General features: G+C 35.9%; 1 protein-coding gene across 2 annotated transcripts in view; it reads right to left on the bottom strand.

Moving 5' to 3' along the window:
- SMAP1 (small ArfGAP 1) overlaps positions 1–22,562 on the bottom strand; it is a 118,544-nt gene that overhangs the window by 4,386 nt on the left and 91,596 nt on the right. For both annotated transcript variants that reach the window (XM_072408499.1, XM_072408500.1), the window contains 4 exons: positions 19,049–19,130; positions 16,935–17,062; positions 9,307–9,475; positions 8,323–8,651 (listed from right to left, as the gene is read on the bottom strand). In XM_072408499.1, the coding sequence (XP_072264600.1) occupies positions 8,323–8,651; positions 9,307–9,475; positions 16,935–17,062; positions 19,049–19,130 (708 nt within the window). The remainder of the gene's footprint in view (positions 1–8,322; positions 8,652–9,306; positions 9,476–16,934; positions 17,063–19,048; positions 19,131–22,562) is intronic.

Genomic DNA, 22,562 nt, shown 5'->3' with positions numbered 1-22,562 from the left:
AAAACTCTTCCACTAGATGGCAGCAGGTAGCTAATTTACGTGTCTGACTTTTTGGTGGTGTTCCGTGGGATTTTTCTAATTGTAAAATATGTGCCGTGACCAAGAAAGGTTGGGAAACACTGCCCTAAACATACCAAGATGTCAAATACTGGGTGACAGGCATAAAATCCTAATAACAAGCAGAGATATTTTCACATATTGGGGGCTTTTTCAAGACCTTGGTCACCAAATTGAGTTAATAATCATTAGGGTACTGTCAATTCGCTCTGTGCGGTTTTGCCCCAAATATATACATGCTCGCTCACAAAACTTCAAGACTGGTGTATTCAGACTGGTGGTAAGGTTGCAGTGTGGTTAACCCTTCCTCATGCCATAGAACCCTGCCTAGTGGGAAGCGCTCAGTACCGCTCACAGCCGCCTGGAGTAAAATCCGCAGACACTGCAGTGCAAGGGACTGAGCAGCTGGTGGGGTGCCTGTTACACATACACTGGAACAGAGGGATGTTGGCAACTGGATATGTAGAAGCCAGTAGGAAATGTCTTTTGTCCCCCCCCCCCCCCCCAACTAAAATGTTATACCCATCATATCATGCTACCCTGTCACACATAGCTGTCATGTTCCTTTTTATGAACCCCAATTTCTCTGTAAGAAAAGGAAAATGTACTGGCAAGTGGGGGACTCTTGTGGATAACTTCTCTTAAAATCACTATAGCACCATCACAAGAAACTAAAAACTATACCTGTCAAGCCGTGCTACCCTGTCACACATAGCTGGCCATTTACCTTTGTGAACCCTAATTTCTCAAGAATGGGGAGATGTGGGGACCTGAATATGTAGTAGTATGAACATGGACGCCTTTGGTTATCGGTCACATGAATTCCATTTCTCTGGAAGTATCCATTGCAGGGATTTTGGGGTAACTGACAGGACGCATTGTATGGTATAGTTTCTGCTCCGTGGTACAGGAATGGTGAGCGAGGAGCAATGTATGACCAGCCAGCACTGTATGCCAGATTTAGTTTTGTACCTTTTATTTATAAAATGAGCATCAAATGGTGAGTGCAGAAATTTTGGTCATCACTTTTATTTGGGGCATGTAGGTTACGGTAATTAGAAACATTTTAATTTCATTTCATTTTAATTTAAAACTATTCTCGGTTTAAACATCTTTAATGTTTGTTTGCATTGTGGCCTGTTAGTTTTATCTCAATACCAACAGCGGGCCCCCGGATGAAAAAAGGTTGGGCACCACTGCTCTAACATAAACATAACACTTTGGAAGAGGGCAATTGGTACATTTCTGCTATGGGCCCGAATAACAATACTGATATATCACACTGTTCAATCGTTGTCCAAAGCTGAGCAAGCTAAACATGCTTTAGGACTTGCAGTTTTACTTTAACCAACTGAAACGATGCAATATAAAACAAGCAGTAAATTATAAAACAATGGTGAGCTTCTGTGATCTTGTTGTTTTTTCTTGTTTTCTATTCTCGTTCTTGTTTTTTAATCTCCTCATTGCCAGAATGAAACACGGAATTCTATTTACGTTCTCCAGGGCTATGTGAACCTTTAAAAACGGGACTAATCATGAATTGCTAGGTTTGACACTGAAACCATTTTCTGTTTTCAAAACTGTGTAGCCAGGCTTATAGAAAGAGGTTTTGTTACACAATGGTTTGGGTATATTTTAATTCAAACCATGAATAGGTTAATTACTTTCATTACCTGGCATATTTAAAACTAACCTGCACAAGATTTTGTGCACTGGATGTTGACCATGCCTGATATGCAAAGTATTTGCTTTTTTTTTTTTTGTTGTTATAGGCCAATTTCAAATATAAAAAAACATAAAAGACTCCAAACTGACATTGAGCTTAAGTGTCTAGGTCTACTCTTAAACAGACATCTTAAAGAAGCATTGCATATTTCAGCCTAGATTCAATCATTGTTGACCGTCGTTTGAGTGATCATTTCTGGGGTAATATACACATTGCAGAATGTGGTACCTGGCATTGGCTCTATGATAATTACTTCTTAAAAAATAAAACTTATGTATGAAATGTCTAGGCTGCCATTATTAAACTTTATACAAAAAAATATTCGATCTTTTAAATCACTGACCAAAACCAACATGCAGATTTTTAGGGTAGGGAAATTTTGTTTCATAAGAGATACAATTCATGTAGCATGCATACAACCTATGATTTTGAACCAGCATGTATAAACAACAAGCCTCATTTATTAAGATATTTGTAGAAATGATACTTAAAAGTAACAGATTTTGACCCGAGTGTTGGAATATATACACATGGGAGCCATTTTCCTGGCCAAAACCAATTCCAGAAAAATGTGAATTTCTGTCCACCCAGTCTGTAATTTACACTGCACAAGCATTTAGATGACCTGACATTTCTACTTCAGTTAACACAGCCAGGTCACCACCTTGCCCCAAGCATTATGTTGACTGCACAGTAAAGAAAAAAGCAGCACACATCAGTTTTCTCTTGTCTGTATGTTCTGTGTCAGCACATGTAAAGAGTAACATACCTGATTGACCCAAGGTCTGTAGTTCCTCTTTGTCCAGGAACAAAAGCTTACAAAAAAGGGGGTATTAATAGAAATTCAGGACCCTACTTATACTAGTCGCATTTAAAATACATATAAGAAAATAAAAAAATACATCAGTCATTTTAATAAATACAACTGCCTATTAACACAAGTACATAAATCAGCCAACCACATGGCAGCAACTACAGGTATTTAGGCATGTAAAAGATGACCTGCTGACGTTCAAAATAAGCATCAGAATAGGTATGACCATCTTTGAATGTGGAACAGTTGTTGTATTTGCATGGTGGATGTGCAACAAACAAATCTGTGTGTGCATGCATGCCCAAGTAAAGCTCAGCAGTGGCTACAATGGACTGCATGGCAAAAGTATGTGTAACTTCCACTGGACAATCTACCTTGAAGAAGGTATTTTATATAAAATGATAATGATATTTTATAGTAAAATGATCTTCTCTATCACTTAGCTGCTTATGTCAGACACAGCCCTCTTATCATGAGGAAACATTATCAGAAGTACAAGCAAAGCATGACGCAAGGCCTGAAGGGCATAAAGGATGGCCGCATCTAATCTTCTTGCAAACACCATTACCCGACGAATATTATTATTTTCATGGGGGCCAGTTAATCAAACAGCGCTGTCAATTCTCTAAATAAGCAATTTAAAAATAGCAAGATAAGGACCGTAAGTAGGCAATTTGAAAAATGCTATTCTTTTTGGCAGAATCCCATCAGATTTTCTTCCTTTGACAATCTGGAGGGTAATGACAATACAATTTTACCTCTTTGTGATAGAAGCCTTTAAGTGTGATTGATAACCGTTAACGCATCCATAATCTGTGCAAGAACCATTCAATTTAGATCATAAAGGGCAGATATTTTACTTTTCTTTAAATTAATTTTAGAGCAAAGATAAGTAAAAACATGACATCTTAGATAAACGTCTTTGCCAATATACATTTTCCTCAAAGGGGAATTAGCGGAGCATTCATAGTGATTGCGTAGGGCAGTGCGATGCTTCGGTTAAATCAAATCTCAAGAATTTGTTTCCTGTAACAGCCACAGAAAACAAATGGATTAGATGAGACTCAAATATTACTTAAAGAGCCAATACATCTAACACACAAGGGCAGGATAGAGTTAATTTACACAATGTGTAAAGTGCAGAAAGTGGATAATATAAAAATTATGGCAGATGAAAATCTAAATCTTTTATTACTTTACAACTATAGCACATTTTTGAAGCTGAACTCCAGTCATACCTTTCGTCTTGCACAGTAACACAGGCGCCACATTTGCATGGAAATCACTTACTCTGGTTTCACCAGACACTGTGAGCTTCTGACTAGCCTTGCACTTCATCGAGGAGGCTTAAATCAACCAGGAAAATCTGCAAGCATTTGCAGCTGGCTTAGGAATGGCCACTGCTATTGAACATCCACCTATCACGGCTTTTTGATTTTTTGCACAACTAATCCTAATATCCAGCTAATTGCAATTATCATATCTGAGGGCTCATGGACATAGTACATAGAAGCAAAGTGCTGCAATGTTTTAGGAAGTTATGCACAGTATCCTGATGGCCCCTCTCACAAACCAGATGTGCCCTTCACTTTCTATCCCAGATATTCTACAGGAAATTAAAGGAAATCTCTCCAAAGCGAGGACATTTTAAAAATGTGAAAATTTTCTTCACTGGAACAAATTTGTATTTCCATTTATCTTATAATATAGTTATAATAATCATTAGGACAAACAGAGAGGGATATTCTTCTCATCAGATAAGCTTTGAACCCTTCCACACCTTTTTTAAAAAATATACACACTTTAATAGTTAAACTGCTATCAGGTAGCTAAGAAAGTTTTATTGAAGAAGTCATATCACCTGTATATAATACAATAAAAACATTTATATTAATTAAGCACCACTAAAACCACTCTACAGGAAAGTTATTCAGTGTCAATGTGTAGGCTGAAATAGTAGAAGAACTCAATATACCTGTGGAATTAGTCTTTGAATGTCATCTATTCCTGGAAGAAGATGTTTTATATGAAGGGTTGATACACGTTGTGGTGAATGTTTTTAAAAATGAAGTGCTTTAGAATTGGTAAGATCAAACATTCTGTACTATGTGCTATGAACTGTTCACACTTTTTTCCTTCAACAAGTAAAGATGGGACTGGGAACTTTCCTGCATCTGTTATTGTATTTTGTGTACACTGAGTGCTGCACTATAATATTACTTTAATAATAATCATTATTCAAGTCTGCAATGTAATTTGTAATTGCAGTAGGTTTGCATATTGGTTTGCTTATTAAATGGTAAAGGAGAACAAAATGTAGTCTCTAAATTTATCTTGGCTCTCTGTATAATACCATAGGCATAGGATTAATTTAAACTACATAGTTTGCCTCATATGTGGCATGACCCCATTAATGAAAGGGGTATGCTATGTCATTGGTGGCTAGCCAATGAAACTGTGCAGATGCACAAAAATGCATATATAGTTTAAAGTTATGTGTTATTGTCAAAAAACTCCTACTATCTGTAAGGTGATAATCAGGCAGCAAGGTCCACGAGAAGCAAGTGGACCTCTGTGCAGTCAAATCATTTAACTTCACTGGTTAAACAACTGAAACCAGGCCCTGCAAGCTAAATCTTGTCAGGACATATCAATGTCAATCTTTAGGATATCTTGGTTGCAGTTTAGGGTTTCTATGCATGAAAAGTAACAGTTAATGCTAATCGTGCATTCTTCCTCCCCTCTAGAAAATACATTTTTAATGAAAAAATACATAAAAAAAATGCTATTTATAATTTTATTACGCTATTTGTAATTTGTTTGGGAAACAACCTATCATATCTCTACAGCAACATTTATGTATGCGCAATATCAACACAGGCCAGAATTTCTATGGAAAGGTTCCAGATGATAGAAGCTTACATAATTTAGAAATGCAGTAGTATATAAAAAAAAGCCTTTATTGTCTGAACTGAGAGATTTATTTACCACAGCACATAAATGAAATAAGATAAATGCTCATATACATATTTAAAATTACCCAGACCCAGATAGCATGAAAAAATACCTGCAGCTAACACTAAAACTAACTAAACCACATCCCAAAAGAATGTAGAAATTATTTCTTATATAGCCTGCCTAGGCTGATCCCACAAAAGAGCTGCTTGAAGAACAAAAAACACAAAACAGACATGAACTTGTGGATGTAGGACACGTCCATAGTAGAAACAAACATAAGGATCTCCCTGGTAAATTATCACATTTCTTGTTTTAGATTATGACATAACAGTGTTCAAGAAATTTTGTTATAGAGGATGTAAACTCAAAAGTGGCTAAAAGAAAAAAAAATCCACTTACCTTCAATCCTTACAGCAGTCCTCACAGCAGTCGATCGGTCCAGAAATGTCTTACATCGGGTCCTGCGTCGTCCTGGCATGCAGGCGGCGCCATCTTCGCCTTTTCTTCCTGGTTCTTCTTTCTACTTCACCAGACACAGGTGCAAGACTGGGTGACGTAGTTTGGGAAAAAAATTTGCCGATCTCCCTGTGCATGAGGGAGATCGGCAAATTATTCTCTTGTGACGAAAAGGCTCCTTCTGTGCATGCCCGAGATTGCTTGCCTCCCGGGATGCGTGACGTAGGTATACTGGGTGGCTTTGCGCTCCCATTCATTCTTGATTGCCAATTAGGGGGCAGTGCTGCACAAAAGGGTGTTGAACAAAAAAAAAAAAAAAAAAAAAAAAAAAGCTTTAAGCTGGGTGGTGGCCCCTGTATTGTGACCCAACTTATCAGTAACCACCCAAAAACAGGTAGGTGGCTCCTGGAAAATGCCGGGTGGTGCATCCAGCTAAAAGGGGCTGGGGAGAACATTGCATAATATAACACAACTAATTTAAAAATTAAATTAAATTTAAAAATTACCAAACCACAAGAGAAACACATTCAATTTTGTAGACTATATTTCCATATAAAAAAATTGATTCTAATTACATGGCAAAAGTTTGTTTTTTTAGAGACCAGAAAAAAATAATCACAAAACAGATAAAAAAGGAAGCTTGACACGGTAGCTTTAAATGGCATCCAAAAAGTGCTTAAGATTTAATTTCTACTTGCACAGCTTTAAAGCCTGAATTAAATAATGGCAGTTAAAAATCTGGGAGTGATAAAAGCTTTAAGCTATGTGCGTGAGCATTTGCATGTGGGCAGCATTTAAAACTAATTAAAAAGTTTGCCATCACCAGCTGCTCAGTGTTAATTAGTCTTCACATTTGTGTCTTCCTAAGAAATAAACGACACTTTTGCTACCAAAGACTATCACATTTCATCCACTGCTTGGAAAATTGCACAAATTCCTCTCACAAGCATGGATATCAGCAGATCTTACAAGTGTGCAAAAGCACACAATATACAATATTCTCTAAAAGGTATTTATGAATAGTTTACCTCAATCCTTCTAATTGACTGAACGTGTTAGATGCAATATTTACTAATACAGAGTTCAGAAAACAGATACACTGTAAACCAGCGGTCGCAAACCAGTGGTTCACGAGAAAAATTTGGGGTCCACGGCTCAGGCCAGCACACCCCTCAACAGGGTCATGAGAAAGACCCCGCTGGCGTGGCGCACCGGCCAGAGGCGCAGACCACATCCCCCATACAGTTCCCGGGCTCGGGGAAGTGGGCGGGGTGAGTCCCCTGGACACAACCTGCTCACTTTCCCATCGCAGGCTCAGATCTGCGTTGGGAGAGTGGGCGGGGTAATGTAATCATGACGTCACTATGGGTTTCTCCCCGCTTGATTGACACCCGGCTGCCCGCGCATGCGCGGTCAAGAGCTGGTGATATTAGTGGTCTGCGGAACCAAAAAGGTGACCACTGCTCTAAACCACAACACACTATCATAAACCTGTCATTATATACATAAAGGTTGCCATAGGTGACCACTCTTTTTGAAAACACTAGTGGCCTCTCTAGCATGATGATCCATCCCATTCACTATTTTACGTTACAGACCTGCAACAAGCAAGGACTTTGGCTTAGAAAACAGTTGAGCAACGGCAGCCTAAATATTTATTTTATGACGACCATACAATTTTTATATTGACTTCACTGCATCTTTACTCACCTGTTACCACTGCCCCTTTATAACTCGGCATTCACAGAATTTTATTCCCTGAACTGATCATCACTTTAAAACTAAATAATGATACATCTTTTCTTAGTCGTTTTGAAACAGTTTTATAACTGGCCTGTCATTACATTCTGCTGGAGGTACATGCACCAGGATAGAGGTGAAAACCTTATTACTAGTAGTCCAGCTATGTTAGGATCTATTTCATTACCAAATCTCTAATCACTGTAGGATTTAACTGTTGCGCAAATACTACCTAAAAAACAGATTTGTGGGTTATGTTAAATGAAAGTTATCATAGCAAGCAATTTACCAGATTCCTAAAAGTCTTATCTAGTATGCAGATTCACTACTCGGTGCCATGATGGGAAGCTTTTAACAGAAAGTGACCTATGGCAGCTCATGCTCAGAACAAGCATATTCTAAAAGTATGTTCATACATTTTTCACGGTGTATTAAGCAACAATATTCTAGCAGATACAGTTAGCTTCACAGAAAAAAAAACCTTTATTTTGCCCAGACTGAAGAACTGGAATATCAGCAACACACTGTAGTAGGAGTGAAATTGACAAAAAGGTAAGGGTGACATGTTTACCTGTGAAAGATTCCACGGTGTAGGTTGATTTTGCTGCATTCCAAATTTGTTCGGAGGTGTTCCAATATTGCTAACCATTGCTGCTTGTGGTCCCATCATGTTCGGAGGGAGTCCCATTACTCCAGCTGGAGCATTTCCCACAAATCCATTTGGCATACCCATGCCAACCATCATTCCAGTATTTTGTCCCATTGCAGGCATGCCTTGACCCATCATGTTTCCCATCATTCCAGCCCTGGCAGGAACAGGTACTCCCATTGGTGGGAAAGCCTGGAAGTTGCTTGGTGCCTGGGTGGAGTATGGCATTGGAGAAGAACCCATGAACATACCTATGTTTAACAGAAGTCATTATAAATATTAGTACAAATCTAATAAATAAGGCAATGCATGGGGGTTTTGTTTTGATAAAACACAGATTAACAAAATTTTTTTTGTGGAAAAAGAACATTTTAGGCCTACACTGGTCATACATCCAGGTCAGTGTTTGAATTTAGGTATATGTGTAATTGTGCATTTGCTGAAATGTCAAGAGAAGCTAAAGGTGGCATTATGTTTGTTTACAACAGCTCTATAAAACTGAACCTGTATTTTTTAGCTTTATTTCCTAAGAAATCTAGGCAGGAAAGTCACTGGAGGGACAGTCAATTACGTACATAGTTGGAAATCCAATGTTGATTATTTCATGGCCGCTGCTAACTGACTATGCATGTTAGTTGTGGTATTACACGGTGTAAAGAAGACTTGGGAATGTGTAAGAGTTGGGGGACACCACCAGGTTTCTGAAATACTAGGTTGTTAATCCTGTATGCCACATACATATCCTATATTAATATTTGTAATACAAAAACAATAAAAGGACCCAACCTCAGTACTCAACAATTACATACCATGGTATTCTTTCATAAACATTGACAAAAACTTTAGAAAGCTATGCATAAAATCTTTAAATCCTGAACAATGCACACGCATTAAAGGAATATTTACCTGCTGTATTTTGTTGCTGCATGTTTGTTGTGCCATAAAGTGACAAGATTGAGTCTTTTGACAATGGCTTTTTTGCGGTTTCTTCAGATTTTGTGGTTTGTTCAGTAAATAAATCTAGATCCCCTGTAGCAGAGGGTACATTAGCAGATGATGGGGCTGTGGATGTAACCTTAGGGAGGGAAATGAGAACAAAAATGAAATAAATGCTGTCAAATGTTAATGCACAGGAAAAATGTCAGGAACCCAGTATTTACTACATTGCACACGTGATATGGATTTTCACGTAATACACAGGTATTATGAAGGGAATTATATAATAAGAGTTTAATAAGTGACACTTATGAACTTTTCAATGAAGCAGTGCAATGAGCAGCCACAACCCACAGCATCTAGATTTTAGTTTGATGTACCCTGATTCTTTTAAAGTATCAGTGACATATTTTAAAATATCTTGCCGTAAAAAAATATATATTGTCCCGTAAAAGCAAAAATATGATAATTTGTTACATTTTGTAAATCACATATTAAAATGGTTTTCTGTGTTTCCAGTAGATTTGGTAAACAATATCATAAATACAAAACTTTCATATTCAGCCAAAAGGAGCAAGACCCTACTGTAACATCCACCTCCTTGACAGTTTTGATAGAGTAAACACATTTTCCTTCGCCTTTGGAACTTTAAACAAAATAAAAATTATTAAAATGTTTAATAATGTTTCACAAGTTCTAAACGTCAGCTTGTTGCTGAGTGGATGGTTTACCATGCCTTTCAATGTACAAAAATACTGAATATATTGGGGTTATATATTTATTGAAGGAAAAAAAGAGGTATGGGGAAGGCACGTACAGTGGTTTGGGAAAACCTATGCACTTGAAAGTCAAACGTTAACCAATAATGTTTTGTTTTAAGAGAGTGGGGAGGGTTAAACTATGTATTATTGTTGTCCTTATATTTAGGATATTTCTTCTTACTTCCTGTCCAATGGTATACATAGAAAAGAAATATTTTCCTTCCTGTCTATTGGATTTGTTTCCGCAAAAGCAAAATAAATAAATAAAAATCTTTAAAGAGCTGATATTCTAAACAGAAGCAAGAAATAATAACGTAATTCTAGATTGGGGATGATTTGCAACCCAGAGTGCCTATGTAGAGGAACAAGGTGAAACAATACATCTCTGTAGCAGTATTTGAAGTTGGACAAAAAACGTTCCTGAATGGGGAAATGGAGAAAAACATCATTTAAACATTGGCCGTTCTTTGTAACACATATTTAGAAAGCAGTAAAATGGACACTCATCAAACATTAGAGTCATTTTGTCCTTTGTCTTTATGCATTAAACCTCAACATGCCACATCTGTTATGTAACTGCTAATATAATTTATAATATATAATCACACATACATGGAGATAAATTTATATTTATTCTAAAGATTGTATTAATTTCTCTGGTTTTAATTTTTTAAAATACCAATAAAAACTAGCACAGCAATAATGTCCTCAAAGCAATTACAATGGTAAAACAAATTCGTGCTACAGTACCACATATTAAAAAAAAACTTTACACTTGTATCTGATTACCTTAACCGGCTGGTAGCTTACATCTAGTTATGAATTTTACATCTGCACCCAACAGAATTATGTCAGACAGATCGAACCTTGTGGGCTGATTTACCCATAGATTTCTAATCTCTTGGGACTCCTGTTACCCTGTCATAGCTTGTGGCCTTGTTGCAATTAATTACTCAGGGTGTTCCTGCACCTTCTGTTCTATAATACTATAGCAGAAAATAAAAACACAGCAGGGATTGTTGGACACCCTGTTAACAACCAAGCCAGATGTGCACACTTGGCAACTTAAAGCAATGCTTTCCATTTATAAGCAGAAGTAACATTGACAGGTGTGTGTAGGCACCTGAGGGTGCATGTTTTTATTTACTACAGCTACTTTGGAATACTTAACAGATAGACAAGATAGCTTAAAGCAAAATCTCTGACAAACTTTAAAGAAAGTATTAGGCAGTTTATTGTGCCAGAATCTAGCAAAAACGAAAATATCAGTTCTGAATGGACTGACTTTTTAATCAGGATATACAAAGTACTTTGGACAGATCTTATCTTTCAGTGTAGAACCGGCTTGAAATGCAGGCAGACATTTTAACATAGTAAATTACTTCAGCTGGTCTGATTGCATGTCCTTGAAACACTTTTTTTTTTCGGAATGTACCTAAATCTGAGCTTTCCCAGATTGATCCAATTTACAAACTTACATTGTGCAGCAAACGCCTTTCTAAACCTTTGACTTTTCTCGCCTCTGCAGAAAATTGATATTGTCTACTAACTAACCAGCTCTCCTGCTGCACTACCCTTAGTTCCCTGAGGACCAGTTCTCTGAAGCAAAAGCTTCAGAAGCCAAATCACAATGCATCACTAATTGCACTTTCACCACAGGCCAGCCAAAGCATACTATGCCAGGAATAACAGCCGTTGTGTCTTAGTCACAGGACATTTTTTTTCTAACTGAGCTAGTGTTTGTGCATAAGAAATTCAATGCATACAAAAGTAAGCTGAATACATTCAAATAAATGAAAATTATATAAAACAAATTTAAGATAACACACAGAAGGTTATTAGGATATTTTACCCTGAAAAACGACAGCGTCAGTTTACATTACAAGCCTTTTTCAAACTGTAGTACATGACAAAAAACAGATTTTATCATACACCGGTCACACGGCAGGACATTTTTTTGCTACATTTCTGCTCTCTGACTTAGGAAAATGACGAGAATGCATAAAAATAGAAAAATCAAATTTATTGTACTTAAAGCAGACCTTTCTATGTTCTAATGGTCACTTCCCATAAACAATGCTAAAAAAAATAAATAAAAATTAAGCAAGCTTTTGGTTCTGGTTGATTTGCCTAGGTGAGACTGATGTTATTTGCCTTTAGAGCATCTAAACCTATTGTTAAGGTGTAACTAAGAGGCTTGTAAAAGATGGTATTTGGATTCAAGTATGACATTTTATCCGCAACATTGTTAATGATTGGTATATGAAAGATCCTGCAAAAATATTACAGATCTGTCTAACTTAACAACTTGAGTTAGGGACTTCTGGTTTCTGGCCTCCCTCCACCACCTGATTACTGGGTACTGTATGACAGGACCAGCTGCCACAAGGTGAAGAGCCCGTTCCCCCAACCATGTGACCTCGTCCATCGTATACCATGTATCTGTCAGATTTATTTCAGGAAGGACAGCCCAAATGACAGATAGTAAAGATTACCTGACAATTATGCACAACCTGGAGCCTCCCATTTAATCTTACTGTAATGTACATATTACCTGCAAAGGTAAATATGTCCTTTTCTCTGTAATTTATCCTCAATCTTTAATAATAAAAAAGAGCACAAGGTCACTCACACAATTGTGTGTACATCCACCCACCACAAAAACAAGAATATATTTAAATGTTTGTTGATAAATTGGTATTATTACCAACGCTAACACACTAACTATATATATAATTTTTTTTTTAATGCAGCATGGTTATCTTTTTGTACCAAAGTTTTAGGATTTTCACCTTGTGATGACAGAAGTATCCGCATTTCTAGCACTGCAGCATTGATAGAATTTTGCATTTTGCATGATATGACTGTTTTAATACGCGAAGTAGCATGGATTATTAAAGAAACACCTAACACACATTATTTAGGCTGCATACAGTATATTCAACAATTGGATTATTGTTTCTGCAAAGAACAACCAACCAATTCTTGCAGAGCTTTTTTCCTATTTTTATGCTACATTTCATTATGAGCAATGCTACGTAATGATAATCATAAAGGCAAATCTATTAACAGAGTTTTAGTCACATGAAAAAAAAAAATATTGCATACACAGCATCTAATTTCTTGTTAGAATTGTTTGGGCTTATAAACATATACATATAAAGCTAAATATAGAGTGAAATTGGAAGAATAACTAGAATACTAGATTGTAAACTCTTCGGGGCAGGGTCCTCTCCTCCTGTATCACTGTCTGTATTAGTCTGTCATTTGCAATCCCTATTTAATGTACAGCGCTGCGTAATATGTTGGCGCTATATAAATCCTGTTTAATAATAATAACTCATTTCAAAATGGACCAACCTACAACAGCTTACCAGAATTCACTTGACAGACGACTAATAAGATTCTCATTTTTACATTTGGCTAATCTTTGTACAGTTTTTGTAATATTTTAAATAGGACTGTATATATTTAAAAAAAAGCTATTTTGCTTTCCTTGTTGAGATGAGTTTGGCAGCCTAACCAGTTGTCTCTAGTTAAGCTCAAACTAAAAACATATAGGGGTTTATTACTCCATAACTTACTTATCAAAGGCTGGAGAGGTAGCTTAGCCAGCTATATAAATATGCACATACAGAGTTAAACTGCCTTCAACAACCACATAGAAGTTGAATTGTAGTAACTACATACTATGGACATAAAGTTGAGAAATCCGTTTTGAGTGGACTTAAAAACATTGAAACAAAAAAATGTGACATCTGGTAATTCTAAAACCATCATATTTGACACAGTAGAGATGAGGACCACACCTGCATTTACCAGAAATATATGGATTTGGGATATAAAAACATGTTTTTACTGAGAATATGAAAGAAAAAAATGCATAAGGCCAATTTTTGGTGTATGGTTTTTGAACAAAAAGTTCCAAAAAATATAAGAATATATATAATATATTCATACACACACCAGTAATTTAGAGTGATGTATTTTGGACACCAACTAGTCTATGTGCACAAAGCATTTTCATTAAAAAGTGAACCTTTCTTTCCTTCTTGATGTGTAAAAACTGATCTTTATTCATAGTCAATTGATTTCTAATCTTGGGGGTTGGAACTGGTGCAGATAATAAACAGAAAATTAAAGTACTAGTCCATATAACCCTATACTATAAACTACTCTAGTATCATGTGATTTTATCCTCAATATTTCTACTTTAATAAGCCCCACCACTTCAGGAGTTACCAAGTAATTTCATAATTCTTATCCTGTGTTTGTGACTTATGATACCTAAATATTTTACTACCAAATTGGCTGCATGGATGGTTGAGCTATTAAATTGTTTAATTACCAGTATTTATGTTGTTTTAGATGCACAAATTACATCAAAACAAATTGAGAGTATATGTGGAATTACTAAAATTTATGCTTCAGATACACTAATGCTTTGTGAAAATAAAAATCTGATGCCCACTGTTAGACAAACAAAGAAAAATGGTAAATTGTATTTTTAATAAAGAAAAAAAAATGTATGTTATGCATAACTGCATCTACCCAGCATTCATCTAGCTTCCCTAGTGGAGCACAGAAATTTAAATTAAAACAAAGAGCATCAGGAAATGGCACAGCGAAAGGAATTGTACAGCACAGGAGAATGTATGCAAAGAGTATATAAAAAATATTTACAGTGTTGACCCTTCTTCATACCTTTTGCAATTCTCTCTGGCATCCAAAGACTCTCAGTGGGGATTGGGGTCTGGTATCTGGTGGCTAATCTACACTCCCTGAACCATCCGCTTTTACCCATTAGAGACATGGTGAACCCTGAATCATACCAACACATTGTGTACTTTTTGGCCAGGAAGTGTTATTTTGCAGTGGCCCAAGGAGAAAATGCTCTTCTGTCACCTTGATGCAGCCCAAACCTACCCCGACTGGAGGTAAATTTTTTTTTACAAGCCAAGCGAACTCAAATTTCAAACTGAAAACAGGCAGAATGTGGAATCTGAAGCCAACTTTAACTGCTTTGTTTTGTCATGTTGTACTGTTATAACCCAATAAAAACTAAAAACTCGTAATAGAAAAAAAAAATTACTAAACAAATTCATCTGATAATTAGTTGGTAATTATGCTTGTTCTACGCTATGTTCTGGTAATTACTAAACACAAAATTTGTAATACTGCTGGTAACTACAATGCTGTATATGGTTACTCTTGATAAGAATGATGCCCATCTACCTACAGGGCAAACAGGGTGGGAAAATCCTCCAGTGTGTATATATAGCATTAGTGGCACTGGGCAAATAGCTGAATATAAGGGGCTTACATGGAGCAAGACGCCAAACCTTAATGTGCACCAGTGTTAAATCTTTGAGCATTAAGGTTAAAGTTTATTCGCCTAATATTTTGGCTTTCCTCCTTTCTACTCTTATCAAAATGCTAATAAAAAATAAATCTATATCCACTACATGCCCAATTTTACCTAACAAGACACAATGACTAGGACTTCACAATACAGGCAGATCATGGCTGGTAGGAAATGCCAGCACAGCATTTTACATTGCTTCCTAAGAACAGAAAGCTGTGTTACAGTCGGCATGTAACCTATCAAATGCACACTGTGAGAAGCTGTATGCATGTTTGTATCTTCTTCCTACATTTGGGTAGGTTTCCACTCCAAACCCAGAAACGTTTTGGCATGGAAAAAAGGGAATTCATGCAGTTTCTTTTACATTTATAACCTTGTCAGGGTTGTCATCAAAATGTTCTGCTAATGAAAGATGATGACTGTCACAGTGATACTTTGGAACAGTAAATGGATCAATTTATGACTCAAAATGTGACCTGGTAGTAAATCTGTGGAACAGTATGTATTACTGTTGGGAGATAGAAATGATAAATATCCCTTTCTGTGTTTTTTTTTTCCTTGCAGCAATGTTTTCTAAAATCAGACTTTTCAGGGTTAATCAAGGAGCCCTAATCCAAGTGTTATTTACTATAATAAGTTTAATTTTCAAACATAAGGCTGCTATTTTTACCACATATTCCATATATTATAGCTTGGGGAGAGAGCAACAGAGAAAGAAGAAAACAGTTCCTTCACTGACAAATGTTTTAGCACATTTCCAAACATCAGGGTTGACAAGAGTCTAACCGCAAACGGTCTGTCAACCTTGCTACATAAAGCTTTATTATTGGAGTGCTAAGGGAAGTCCAGTACAGACACCTGATAATTTCCACCGGAAATGATTGTTTGTGATATTTTCCAGTGACAAATGAACCAAGAACTGTACATACCGTGCCATTCTGCTCTATGGAGAGGAAAGGACGAGCAACTCTCCGGGTTGCTCTCCTCTATAGGAATGGATAGTGGTTGTTTATAAATTTGCCATGGTAAGACTAATAAATGACATCAGGGGACCACTGTACATGTCAAATATTTCCTCACGATGCGTACAACCATTTGAGTATACATAGCTTTAGGTCCCACTAACCACAATTGTCATCTTGTTAGGAAGTGATAGGTCAGTGATAGGTCACTGAAAAAAAATTAGGAGGGCAAGCAATGACCAGAATTTATTTTGCCGAATACAAAACCTTTTGATATAAAAGTTATATTGTTTATTCTATAGCTTGATCCTTTAAACCAGGGACTCAGATATAAAAATATAAATAGAAACAGAATATCGATTCCAATTGTATGTGGAATAATTTAGTATTCAGTGGGCATTACATATTTTAAGTATACCAGTTATTTATCACATTGTAGCCACTATTTATGACAATGTTCTCTAATTAAAACATATATTATGGCTAACTATAGGATAAAAAATTACATACCTGTGTTGGGGGTGCAGAAGATACAGGAAGAGGGTTGGAGATCATTGGACCAAATATATCCAAGTCATCATTTAATGTGCTTGTGGTAGAAGTGCTTCCATTTGCAACTGGCACTTCAGTAGGAGTGTCTGGATATGTAAACACAAAGGTAAGTAATGTATCAAATGTAAAAAATAACACAACAGAAACAACTAATGACAGTAAAAAAAGAAATTAGAATCACAAAGTCTGGGAGGAAAGGAGACTTTGTGGGTAATATCTACAAATATTAGTCAAGAGAACTAAAAAAAAAAAAAAAAAAAAAAAAAAAAAAAAAAAAAAAACACACATGGTAGATTTCATACAGTCAGCTTGAAACAAACCATATCTTTACATACTAAGTCACGTAAACTACCTCCCTAAATAGCAACAAATAACTCTCTATATCGGCCATAGTCTGTCTACAACCTATCTATCCTTGATTTGCCCACCATATCTTTTTTTCAGCATGGTATTGCAGAGTGGACACCTGCTCACTTTACAGTGACTCATTTGAACAAACCCTCCACCCAGAAAATCTTGGAATCCTGTAGAGATCACAGTGCATGCTATATTCACAGGCCATTTCTCTTGGCAGGAATGTATGCACTATGCTCTCTAAAGATCTTCCAGGATGGAGATAGTACAATATACACTTTTATTCTATTATGCATTGGATACTAAATAAAAGCTTTGTGGATACAACCTTGCCACAGCTAAAGCCGATGATGGGGTTGGAGTATCCTTTATAACAGCAACATGTTTGGTATTGGTCCTGCATTTAACTTCTTGGTAGCCAAGAAGCAACAAGCGGTTTACAGTCTCAATTGCTGCTGGGAGTTGTTAGCCATTGTTTTACTGCCAAGCATTTCGTATAATTTTTGTCATTATGCCATTTCAAGAATAACATGTTACCTCACTGCAAGCAATGGGGGGTAAAAAAAAGGGAACATGGATTGCCAATTACTAATATGGGTTGGATAGAATAAGGTAGATAGATGTCCATGTACACAAACATAATACTGAAAAAGTATTTATAATAAAGTTACAGATTAGATATGTAAAATTTGTGTAGATACACACCTGAGCCACATTTAACCCAGTGAGTTTTATAACAGATTGTCTCTAAACAAAGTATCAATAGTAAGTTATGTGTAATAAAGTGGAATGGCACAGGGAATAAGTATTGGAAATAGAGAAGAAAAACACACACAACAGATTTTTGTGCTATATGTCCACATAAATCAGAGGTACCAAAAAATGGAGAAATTGAATGAATAAATTGTGTTTAAGTGTAAAGTATAACAGTTATTTATTTTACCCAGTCGTAGAGGTGAAGTGTCATACTGTTAAAATGTGATCAGATAACTGTATAATACTTCAATTTGTGAAATCTGCAAGTCTGCTTAGCCAGTACAGTGATTGAAAACTTAATTGCATAACTATGGAAAGGATACCATCATTTCAGATCATCAACTGCCCCCCACTCCACACACAAATCCAAGTGCCTGCAAACATGTAAGACTATAGGCGCCATGCACCACAATGAAGTCCGATTATGCCATAAGACTAAGCTTTATGCTTGGTCTGATTCTTGTCATTAAAAAAAAAAAAAAAAAAAAAAAAAAAATATAAGATGAGTTTGGGTACAAACATAATATAAGAATTTTTGAATGTATAATTATTTAACACAACTTATTATTTTATTATATTATTTATTACTTTTTATATCTGCCACATGCTCAGTTTAAGGTTTAGGCAGAATACAATACATTCATGCAGGTAAATCAGATTTACTTTATTTAGATTCTTTTATTACAAGACTTTGAAGATCACTTTGATAGGTTTTTTTCTTCCCCAAGGAGCTCATTACTGGTATTTTGGTGGAGACGGTACTGCTGACAGAAACAGGCCCCCTTATTAAACATTTTCTGTAATACTGGGCTCTCAGCAGACTTAATCATGCCATTTACAAGCACGGCTAACAATATCAGTTGGCATATGGAAGATAAAGGCTTGATGCTCCCTTCTGCTAGGGTTTCATTGTAGTCATTTTGTAAAGTAACAATGGAGAGAGTTCATTATTTATTACTTACCAAGACCTAAAAGATCAATGGTCATTTCTGCGGCTTTCTTTGGACTGGCTTTAACCTCTAGCTGTGGCTCCTTTTTCAAAACCTGTAAAAGCAGCAAAGTATTCATTAATTAGGTATTTAGGAGAACGCAATAGCACATTTATCTGTTCCTCCTATATTTAATACAATATGCTTGTAGAAGAACATTTCAGGCACTTTCTACGACATAATGTAGTTCAAACTGATACTAGCAATACCATAATTACCAACTGCAGTACAATTGGTCCTCTGTAAAATGTAAACTCTCATAAGCCATTGCAAATCACATAATGCCAGAGACATAAGCGCTCACTCACAAGAGCTATGGCAATTTTCTCAGCACTTGTTAAAGTTTGTAAATGATGGTGCAAAAAAAAATTCAAAGCAATTGTTAGAAATAGGGTTACACATGAAGCAACTAGTAACAATTTTAGGAGGTACTAATGTAGAAATGTAATATTTATATACCATATTTATATTAAGGGAATGCATTTATTTGTCCTTCATTTTCTCAGAGAACAAGCCTTTTTCCAAAAACTTCACTGAATTTGAGTCTTAAAAAAGACTGAAGATAAAAAAAAATTCTCCGCATGGGGTACTTTGCTTACCTATATCCAAGAATATAGAGCTCTTAAGGTGTGAAGTTCACAAACCTTCAAGAATCTCAAGGTGCCACTTTGAAGGCATATAGAATTATTTGTCAGCTTTATAGTAGTCCTTGGGGATTTACAGACAAATAGACAGCTTCACTGAACTGTATTGGTAGAAGAACTGCATGGTCCTAAACTTTACACCTGAGGATCTCTGGCTTTCTTAATTTAAAAATCCTTTCAACCAGTGATTCTTTTGAAGTAGGCGATGGGTGTTAGAGGATAACGAGGTCAAGTAGCACATGGTTACAATATTAACATATTACACTATATGTATTTGAAGCACCAATATACATTTTAAATTGTCGTTGATAGCTATTGTTTAAGGATCCCAATAAGTTAGAATGCTGGTAAAAGACTTTTATAAATATAAAAAAAAAAATGTATAATCCTAAAGAGATAAATTAAGGAAAGGGTGGTTGGACCTACTCTACCCTTGATAAAGTTTGCAAACTCAGTGTCCTAAACAAGATGGCAGGTTGATATTGGAGACCTAATGCAAAGCAGATATTAACCAGTTAACCTGCTACAAGTGGCATGCTCAGAACCATACCATAGCGGCAGTTATACACACAAACAAAAGTTGGACAAACTACACAGAACTTAATTCTGTTCTGAATCAATTCTTTATGTGATTTGAGCTGGTGATTTAACTTTACTACAATTAGTGTTTCTCCTAAGGAAGCTGCATTGGCGAAACGCATAGACAAATACATACACCATGTGATGAAAAATGTTGGCTAAATGATATTGCTAACCATCAACTGAATTTTGGGATGTTTTAAGCATCAGAGTTATGTAATTGTGCCCCAGGCAATTTAGACAATTGGTGTTGGTATTAAGTATACTTTGCAGCAACAGTACATATGAATTATAATTAGTAGTGTTGTTACCAATTAAACATATTTCCATTGTTTTTTTTGCAATCCTAAACTGATGCTCCTCATCTTAACTACAACAAGTATTGAACAAATCAATGTTTTTCTCTATAAATATATTTCTAATGGGGCTATTGACAGGAATTCTACACCAGATGTCGGTAACAACCCAAGTAATGCACACAAAAGCAAATACGTCTATTATTAGATAGCAATCCTGCCCCCTAGCAGAGCAAATCAATATCAGCTGGTTTAGTCCTAATCGATGGACTATAAATAGGTTTCTCATTACAAACTCTCAATTGGTTTAAAAAAAAAATATAGCTGCTGAAATGGCCCTACTGGAATCCAACTGAAAATCTACAGAAAGAACTAAAAATCAGAGTTCATAGAGGAGACCCCCGGAAGATTCAAGATTTGAAGACAGTTTGTGTGGAAAAATGAGCCAAAATCACACATTAGCAATGTATGTGACTAGTTTCTTTATACAGGAGGCATCTTGAAGCTCTCATTATCAACAAAAGGCTTTTTTTTTTTTTTTACCAAACTTAAAATACAATTCAGTAAGTGTGCTCAATACTTTTTTCAACTGTAATTCCACTATTATATCACTTAATTTATGGATTTTTTTCTTATTTATTTGTACATGTGGATTACTTGAGTTGTCACTGACATCTGGTGTAAGTTTTATGTCAATAGCCCCATTAGAAATACATTTACAAAAGAACATCAAAGTCTTCAATACTCGCTCCCCCCACTGTATTTAGCTCAGCTTTGCCTACTAACAGATATTAAAACGTTCAGCATATCAGTAAAATAGAAAATTATAAATAACAGTCGTTTTTAAAGCTGGTTTTGTTTTCACAAGGTCCCTGTAATGAAGTTTTTTTTTAACAGATGGTCTTGCCAATAGGCCAGTTAGTACTAAAGGGTCTGAAGTGAAACTTCTGTTTAACATTGTTACCCTGTAGATAGGGTAATGTAGATACATAGTGGGACATGTAGTTTAAGTGGTGCTGGAAATTTATGTAAACCTATCTATACCCCTGTAACCATACTGGATGTGAATAATTACACTATAAAATTCAACCACATAATAAAACAATTTAATTATAATTTATATTATATCTTTTATTAGTTAGGTCAAGTATAGTGTAAAGTTCACACACCCCTTCAACGAAGCTGGCACCCACACATGCAACAGTTATTTACTTGTGAATGATGAAGTCAGCAGCTTAAATCTAGACACAATGGAAAAATTCAGCACATTCCTACATTCCATTACTTCTTATTGAGTACATATTTTAAGGACACTTGTTTCTTGAAAAACTTGGCATTATCTGATAATTAGGAATATGCTAAAGGTCACGTTCTCCAAGGAGCAGAAAGGTGTAGGTCTTGACTGGCAAACGAAGCTTGTCAAGCCATGACATTGGTGTGCAACAAATAGCTAAAAAAACAAACAAAAAAACAATCCTGCAGCATAAAAGGTCACTGCAAGAGCGGAGATAAGGTCTTTAACCTAGCTGAGAAATTAAAGGTTTTTGAGAGTACTGCCAAAAAAAAAAAAACACAACATTTTTATTTCATTATACTTTTTCTGCTGAAGACCCACAACACATTGTTGATGAATGGATGTGGCTATAATTGCCATCGGTGGGTTTAGAAAATATGTATTTTCCATTTTTTACTGATTCTACACTTAGCTGATAAAAGCTTTTAATTTGAAGACAGAAATACAAACAGTAGAACACTTCTTACACAGAAAGAAAACAATCAACTGTAATAAGACCATTAGGCTGGGCACAATCCAATACAACTTCTAATACCTTAGAACAGGTTTAGCATTGTAAAGTCACCTGATAAAATATGAATTTCATAAAACGTCTTACGTCACACATCTATCTGCTTTTTGCATTTTCCTTCACTTATCAAGATGAAACTTTAGGGTTGATGATCAGGATTACA

The sequence above is a fragment of the Pyxicephalus adspersus genome, chromosome 4 (assembly GCF_032062135.1).
Source record: "Pyxicephalus adspersus chromosome 4, UCB_Pads_2.0, whole genome shotgun sequence".
NCBI lineage: Eukaryota > Metazoa > Chordata > Amphibia > Anura > Pyxicephalidae > Pyxicephalus > Pyxicephalus adspersus.
Note: the sequence above shows the minus strand (reverse complement) of the source record. Positions and strands in the feature narration are given on the sequence as shown.